Source organism: Struthio camelus, chromosome 1 (genome assembly GCF_040807025.1).
Source record: "Struthio camelus isolate bStrCam1 chromosome 1, bStrCam1.hap1, whole genome shotgun sequence".
NCBI classification, from domain to species: domain Eukaryota; kingdom Metazoa; phylum Chordata; class Aves; order Struthioniformes; family Struthionidae; genus Struthio; species Struthio camelus.
In genome coordinates, this window is record NC_090942.1 from 14,798,290 (window position 1) to 14,807,229 (window position 8,940).

Consider the following 8,940-nt stretch of genomic DNA (forward strand, 5'->3'; position numbering starts at 1 on the left):
AAAATCTTTATTAATATCCAACATGTAAGGCTGCATATGTTTGCTTGCTTCTTTGCTAGACATCTAAATATATTGAAACACCACATATTCACCACCTTCCACATTCAAATAAGTCACTGAAAGTAAATATGTCACTTTAAGGTTTGACCAGTTACAATTTATACCAATTAGATTACAAAACTATTGGCAATCTAGTAAGAAACTTGCAATACACTCTATACTCCTCTCATAAGTTAACATTTAAAAGTTAAATTCAAGGTTGATGCATTTAATACAACATTTAATTAGGTTTTCTTTTTAAAGTTCTTAGTCTGAAAGATGTGAACATATATTTATCTTTTGTAAGTGCCTACATGTCATGATCTCATTTAAAATCAAGATGATTTTAATTAGAAAGCAGGAATCCTTGATGTAGACTTTGCTTTGCATTTGTATTCTACTTATCTTAAAAAATCGTTGATTCCCATTAGTTGATTTTGCTTGCTTTTTGGTAACCGTGTAGCTATAACACTATCGATAAACGTTTATTCAAGCCATTCGATAGCTCAAAAATTCTGAAAAAATAATCTAATTACTTTTGTTACACTAAAAAACAGTGAATGGCATCCTGTCTCCTTTTTTTTAACCTTTTTTCTTTTTTTTAAACATCAAGCTGTACTTGAGGACGTAGAATAAATTAAAACATATAAAATTATTATTATCAAAAAGGTTCTGAAAATATAATACAGAAAAGGTTTATCAATACACTTTTTCCATTTAGAATTGATTTAAGTAAAAGAATTATCATTTATTGTTTTGGAATTAAATTAACTGTTTCTAGACAACATTGCTTCAAGACTTTAGGCTTCCTGAATTTTTTCTTTCTTCAAAGCAAGAGAAATTCTGCTGCTTTTACAAGGGAGCTGACTGGAACTAAGCAAATATACTGAAATAAAGACAACTTTCTCCCTGAGTCTGCAGAAGAAACTACCATATCAGTAAGAATCACAGTTGCCTGCTATTCAGTCAGTGAATTTCATCATTGCATAAATTCAATTGTCTTTAAATTTCAGCAAACATGCAAAATTTGTATGTTTGAGTACTTTTATTGATCAAACTAGCATTCAAGCTTTTAAGCTGACATTTAAATAAATTATACACATCCAATGTAAATATAATTCAGTTTGTTAACTCAAATAAATAAAAAAAAAATTCCACTACTGCAAAGCCATCTCACTGTTACTCTTGTCTTCTCACTCAGCTTCTCCTGCACTTGGCCACTACCCATCACGAGGTAAGAACAGCTTGGAGCGTTGACTGTCTTTTATTCTGCAGAGAATGTTGCCAAATGAGTTCCCTGAATGATACTGGGACTTCTAAGTATCACCAGAATTACATGCATAAAGCTTACTTGGGTACTTTTTCATATACCAGTAAATGAAGTTTAAAGGAGAACTATAAGATTCAGAAAGGGTATACTGTAAGTGACTCTTAGATCAAATTGGAATCATCATACAAGTACTCTCTGGTCACTGGAGGCTCTTTCACGTTAACTCCCTTTCAGAGAGCAGAATAAAAGTTGGCAGCTTTTTTTTTTTTTTTAAACTTTTTTAGAAAATTTATTATGCTATATATTGAATTTTAAAGGGTGGTATGAAATAATACACAAAGTGCACTAGTACGAATAAAGTTTGATGTGTTCATCAGAGAGCAAATGGAACAGATTTTAAACTGAGAAGGGAGAAATGGCAGGGGAAACAAATAAACTATTTTTAGAAAGGAGAAGCTAGTTTAGGGGTTATATTTTATTACCTATTGCTTCCAAATAAATGCTAAATTCACCACCCAGTATGAACATTCTTACCCGTAATGTGTTTAGAAGAGTTTGAATCACATAGGTCTTTCCACTAGATGTATGTCCATAAATAAAGATGGATGGAAAAGTAAACTGCTGACGCTATGGAAAAAAAAAAGATGTTGCTGTTTTAATACTTTTTTTATTTAACAGATAGAGAATTTACCAATCAAGTTTTCCTCCAAAAGTAACACTATCTTTTAAACTGAGGCATTAAGTATAAAGTATGTCAATTAAGATACAACATAAAACTTGATCGCATCAATATGCTAGGAGGATAAGTCCCAATAATCAAGCATCACATCAAGCTGCTAGTGAAACTTCTACAACAGGAGGATAAACTTTTCATGTTGAGACAGAGAGAGGGAGAAAAGAAAAAAGTGGGCTCTTAATTCAAACTAATTAACTGAAACAATATCCTAGCAAGGACAAGCTTGCTTGTAGGCTTTAAATCATCCTAACTTCGGCAAATACTACAAATTGCTTTTCTCTTCATTAGCATCAAGTAGAAAAGAAATGGTTTGGTGGAAACTCCGATGGAAAAAGAGTTTGCTCTACGCCAATAAAGTAATATTTTATGTAATACCTCTACCTGTTAATGGTACTGATACTGTACATTTTGTGTCATTTTTAACAACACACAGAGCTTCAAATTGTAAGAAGATCAGATTGAACCACTTGTTACCTTCTCCCTCTATTTCATTCTGAATGTACATTTACTTTTGTGTCATTCGTTATTTCTAAGAATCTTTTAACACCGATTTAAAAAATGAGTGTAAAAATAAGTTTGGCAAGCACTGCTTTTGAAAAACAATGATACTAAATTCATCCAAGATGAAAGCACTCTCTGGTGAGAAATATGAAGATGCCCTGCATATTTAATGAGAATTAAGTATTTGCATTTTATTTTTTTTTTAAAGAAGGCTTACTGCAACTATACTTGTAATAAATACATCACATTGTAGCATTTAAGATTTACACAATAACTACCTATGAGTAAACACAGAGCCAGAAACAAGACATAAATTTCTCTTTTGTTAATTGAACGTACAGGGATGTAACAACTGTTTCTAAGTTTGCACATAAAAACCTCCATCACTTTTTACCATAGCTTTGCCAAGCTGTAACAGAATCAATTAACAAGCCAGCTATTTCAAAAAAAGAAAAGCTTACGGCCAGCAACAGAACTACTGAGAATCACACCAACCTCATGTATTTACAATCGGGCATGCAGATACCAGACTGGTAAGTAAAGAACACAATTTCTAAATGGCACCAGAAAAATACCCCAACAACTTTAGCTAGGGAAAAGACAGACTAACTGCCTCTGCCTAGTACTACGCGTAGCCAGCTAAGGATTTCCGGCAAAGACAGGGCAGAATCATCAGGAAACAACTCTTCATAGCCAGCAAGGCACAAACAGCTTTAAGTCTGCTTGGTTCCTTCCGGCTGCAAAACGGTTTTCAACCTTCAAACCTACCAGAGCCTACTGGCCAAACACTGATGTTAAAGGCAGGTAACACAAAAATAAAGAGGCAGGCAAAGTATGTTCATAATGACATCATAAAAATTTCCCTAGTTTCTGTTCTCCTCTCTGAAATAACACAACATCTGTGTTCTACTCAAATATATAACATAGAAAGCACGACCTCTCCAAATATCGACAGCAACATGGACACTTGGGATTCACGACAAGGCACCAAACTTTCCAAGTGAAGCAGTGTAGCTGCTGGATATGCTGGATGTTCAAGATTAGGCATTTTGATTGATGTTCCTGCAGGTAGTCACCTAAACATGCATGTCACTTTTCAGGTGCAAGGACAAAAAGCAAAATGATCTGGAAAATAAAAGGTTGTAATTACAATTTGTTGTCATATACGTAAGAGAAGAAAACAAACAGGAATTGACATAAAATCTAAACTGGCATTCTAGCTAAGGACAATGGTAAAATTATGCTACATTTAGAGGCTGCATCAAAATTGGACTTTACTATGCAAAGCATTACATATACATTTTCATACCAGGCAGAATCCAGAAACTGAAATAAAAAGGGAAAGGCATACAGTGTATGAATAAATGAATATGACAAAGAATTGTCACAGTTTAGTTAACTGGAGAAATACATACTTTGTTCTGTTTTTATACACATTTAAAAGCAGCAAGGGAATAAAATGAAGAAAGAAGATTAGTCACAGATCATCACCTCCCTGGACAGCCAGTAAGTTAGGATTTACAAATAACAGAGAAGAGGTAGGGCATAAGGAAAGATGAGGATGACAAAATAATAGCTCTTCAGATGCTAACAGGAAAGCTTTCTAAGCATAAAAGCAGCAGAGGCATAAAAGGAATAATCCAGCTGATGCCAAAGTCTGGAAACATTGCTCAAAAACAGTGTGAGATTAATTATTTGACCTGTTGGGTAATGCTGTAACATTAATTACAGTCTATCTTTTATTCAAGGACTAATCACGGAGGACTGAAGGCCTTAGTTTTCTGGAGACTGGAAAGGTTAAGGTTGGATTTTAGTGACAGGACATGAAACGCTGCTCAGTCGAAGACAGTGCTTTTGCCTACTGGTCCTAAAACCACTGGAAAGAGCGTACATTTGTCCGTACTGATAAGGAGAGCATACAGAGAGAGAACTGAAGGAATGTCAAGGACTGCAGTCTAACTTTGTCAAGCATAAGACAATCTGACACCTGCAATGAAAATCTGGAAGTTCTGGTAGCACAATAACTTACGACATCTCATCAGCAGACAGATCTATCTGTAAGTTATCCAAATGAAGATGGTAAACAGGGCACTCCACAAGCATTTAAATACATGCATTTACAACCAAATGCAGTACACCAGGCGTAAGTAGAGTGCCACATGAGAAATGGTTAGTTAAGCAGGAGATTGGAGATAATATGGGTAACAGAAAACAGGAACCTGTTCTGAAAAAGAAAGCAATATTGGGTTGCACTGGCAAGGGAGCTCCTGAACAAGGAGGTTCATAAACTAATCCCTAACGATCTGGTCTGGGACAACTCGCTATTAAATATCTCCATACACTTAACTGCTGGAAGATTTTTTCTTTTATTTTTACGCTTTGCCTTCAGTGTTTTCTGAATTAAATATTGAGGTTCGGTAACCATTAATACAAAAACAAGGGGAATTCATAAGGGGAAAAAGAATAACCCTAAAAACACAAATAATGGCAGCATAATTACACCTATTCAAATTGTACCTACTTGTTAAGTACATCCTATCATGCAGAACAAGAACTACGGTTAGGTATTGAGAACTTATATATCTGAAGCAATCTGAAAAACAGACAAGGCAATCACACAGAAAGTATGACAAACTGAAGAAATGCAGCTATCAAAAAGACAAATGCATGAACGTATGCATCAGGAAAATTACTCCCTGCATAGATAGGGATGCACCGGGCCATTTTATTAGACCACCAAGATTAGCTTTGAACAGGCCTGTCCACTGTATCTATTCAAATAATAACTCAAGAAGGAAGGGACAGAAAACTTAATAGTTTGATTAAGGTTGCTCTCTGTAAATGAGATAAAGGTAAAGAAAAAATCGAGGCCGTAGTCTCCAAACTGGGAGACCAACAAGAGGGTGAAGAACTTCAGAAATAGCTGAAGAGGTGGTGTGGGTGTGGGAACGAGAACAGCTCTCTTGGTCCCCCACTGCATTCTCTAGGGCTTGACTCCGTTCCCTAAAAAAGCATCTAAAGCCATTTGAGGTGCTTTAGCTTTTCCCATCCTGCCTCCTAACCACACTATGGAAAAGCATTACTCTGTAGATCACACCGTATCTGCCAGCCCCGAAGATGTTTCTCAAGCACACAACCACATCTCAACTGACACTAAAAAAGCCCGCATCGCCAGCGACTGTAAGGAGGGGATCTTACTCTACAACCGGGTCCCATCCTAGTGCTCGCAAGGGAAAGGATGTTTAGCGCAAAGCGTTTAACAAACCATTCATTCAGGTTAAAGGCAGTGCTGCCACAGGGACAAACGGCCTAACACAAGCTGAAGCTCGAAGTGAGGAGGTCCTGGCCAAGGGAGGGAGGTTTTGCGCGTGCACACCAGCCAGGCCGGCAGCGAGCGAAAGCGCTTATTGTCCCGCTGAGTCCTGAGAAGGTTACAAAAAGCGCAAGTGAGATGCAACTTGGGCTTCACGCCTGGACCGGATGACTTAAGAGGATTTTTCCAGTCCTACGCTCCTAAAACACCCACAACCGTCCTTTTACACTCGCTTCCTCACAAAAGTTAACAGAGCTGAGGAGAGAGACCTGCGCAGCTCTGGTTCCCCCAGGCGTCCCGGCGACCTCGGCCAGGCAGAAAGCCCGGCAGGGGCAGGGCCAGGCCCGCAGAGGGGCCCGGGCCGGGCCGGGCCGGGCGCCCCCGGCCACGCGCGGGGGGCTCCGCGGCAGCCTCGGCCCGCCGGGCAGCCCTGCCCCTGCCCCGTCCCGCGGCCCACGCCCGCCCGGACCGGGGCAGGGTGCCCCCTCGTCCACGCCGCTCCCAGGTGCCGGAGCCCAGCCCGACCCGCCATCCCGCTCCGCTCCCCTCCCGCCGCGCCCCGGCTCCCCGCGGCTCCCCGCGGCTCCCCGCACCCACTCGCTCCGCGCGCCGGCTCCTGCGCATGCGCACAACACGCCTAGCGCCCCGCCTCCCCCCTCAGTGCGCAGCTGCCGGATGCTGGCGCATGCGCCGTAAGGGAGGTGAAGCTGGTGCCCGTAGTGTCGCCGTGGCTGGGCGGGAAAGGGCGGGAAGGGCTGTGGGGGGAGCTCGGCCGCGGCGCGGCTCGGGCGGTGTCTTGTCCCGCGGATGAGGAGGGGTACGTGCGCGCCTCTCCCTGGAAATAGGTGGCTTTGGGGACCTGTGCTAGAAAAAGCCGGGAGGGGATGGCGTTGGAGTTAATTTAGGAAGCCTCGGGTCACTGGGGTGGAGAGCGGTGTCGAGGGTCAGAGCCAGATCTGGGAGGTAAAGTCAGAAAGAGTCGTGGATGGGTGTGTGATGCTTGTGGAAATCGCTGGGCTATCAGCTTAACTCTAAGCATGAAGATTAATACGTGGTGTCTCCCTTAGCTCGTGGGGTAGAAATGAGGGTGAGCTTCAAGGTATGATGCGTAGGTGGGAAATGGGACTGAAACCTGAACGGCGCCTGGTGCTACGGCATCGGTGTCGCAGATGGGGCTGGGGGTTGTGCAGCTGCCTTGTCTTCACAGGTGGATAATAAATGTTACAAATAGGGCAAACGCTAAAGGAAATTTGACAGAAGGCAGCTTAAAGGAATGCGTGTGGAGCATCTGCTCAAATCAAGTCTTGCAAACAGCAGCTCTCTTAAAAACACACAAAAATATGTTTAAGTTACAGTTAAATTTATACTACACATAAACAGTGCACATTGTGTTAGAGGTAGGAATACAGCACTTGCATACTGGGTTATGAAAATTAAATCTGGTTTCATAGTCTGAGCCAGGTAAAATGGTAAACAAAACTTGTATAAATCATACTATTTTTGTTTTATGTTTGCTAGGGTCTCATATATTACATATGTGTTTATATATGTGTATATGTAAAAATAATAAAAATATAAAATATGAATAAAGAAATAATAAAAAAATAAGTGTACACATATATATGTGCATGCACAATCCTAACAGCTTGACCTGAACTGAATTGAGATCTATAGATACATATTGTAAAGTAGTGGACCAAAACCATCCAGAGTGGAGACAGGAAAAGATTAGCAGGAAAATATATGACTAATTCGTATTTATGGTTGTGTATACCAATTTTTGTACAATTCTTGTTTTTAAAATGATCTGTTATTGATCACAGTTTTGCCAAAGCATAATTACAATCTGGAATTATTTTCAATGTTACTATATTTGCATACATGCAGGCAGAATCTGTAGTAATTCAGTCTACTTGTTAAAATGTGCTTGTTAAAAATTCTTAATTTGGAATAATAGGAACGTTTTAGAGCACAATATCAAGGCATGTGTTTCCCGACAAAGTGAAATAATTTTTTTCTAGCTCTTGAAACCATGGAATCTGTAGGGACAGATTGATCTGTGTACAGCTTTGTCATGTTTCATAAAAACAAGCGTAATACCCCACAAAAATCTCAGAAAGTCCACACTTTTATAGCCTATGTGGGAGTTAAAATGAAATGTTTTGGAAGCAGTTTTCAGTGATGTCCAAAATGTGCATCTTCCACTGAAGAAATACTGAGCAAATCTGCAGTTTGGCTTTCAGTTCAACAAGAATCCTGAAATGAGGGATCAGTCTTTAAGGACGCGGTTTTCATCTGAGCAGTCGCTGACGGACCGTGGCTATCTACTGATGCCCTAGGGGCAGTGGTGGTTCAGACTGCCGTCCGTCCCATGGTCACTTTAGCCAGGCATAAATCCAAATTGCCTCACAGAGGAGAGTCTTGCTCTCCCTGTCCCATCCCCATTTCCACTCTTTTTCTGGCTTTAGCATTTGGGTGGTTATGGAACAAACTAGCCCAGAGTAAGAGTCCAGCTGAAAGTAAGCCAAACCAAAAAAACAGTTGCTTTAAAATTGCAATCGCTCTTCCAAAAAACGTTCTTACTACAGAATGGGGCCACCAGTACTGTCTAATTTGCTTCTAGTCTGGAATTCAAACAATTAAACAGAAATAATGCTGATTATTAATCCAAAGTGGCATCATCAGATAACAAATAAAAGAAAAAATCTATATAGCATTAATAATTTAAAATGATTTAAAATATCCCTATTGATTGAAATTATTGGACTGTAATGGTAAGAAAAAATAATACAGAATCATGAGCTCTTACTCTTGCAAGTGCAGAACTGTTAGGGAAGACTGCAGAACAGTTCTGGCAAGTTTCTCAGACCTACCAGCGTCCACAGATTCATGCAGAAAGTTACTTCTTTTCAGGAAAACTGCTTAAATTTAGCAAGCATGTGTTTAATTTTCATTCAGAAGGTCAAAACTCTTAAATAGCAGTTGGTAGATCAGATTCATGCCTGAACATCTTGCTGGTTATGTGAAGCGTAATAATTTTGTTTCAGCATACGATTTTCTTCGACTACATTTCTTATTGAT

The 8,940-nt window shown here is 39.7% G+C and overlaps 1 protein-coding gene across 9 annotated transcripts in view; it reads right to left on the reverse strand.

The window, feature by feature from the left end:
* ORC5 (origin recognition complex subunit 5) overlaps positions 1 to 6,521 on the reverse strand; it is a 74,489-nt gene extending 67,968 nt beyond the window's left edge. The window contains exons 1-4 of one of the 9 annotated variants that reach the window (XM_068929617.1): positions 6,457 to 6,521; positions 5,068 to 5,139; positions 3,484 to 3,671; positions 1,844 to 1,936 (exon numbers count right to left, since the gene is read on the reverse strand). In XM_068929617.1, the coding sequence (XP_068785718.1) occupies positions 1,844 to 1,936; positions 3,484 to 3,594 (204 nt within the window). In that variant the 5' untranslated portion in view covers positions 3,595 to 3,671; positions 5,068 to 5,139; positions 6,457 to 6,521. The other 8 variants (XM_068929628.1, XM_068929676.1, XM_009669437.2 and 5 more) reach the window with 8 other exon arrangements.
* Between the last annotated feature and the right edge of the window lie 2,419 nt (positions 6,522 to 8,940).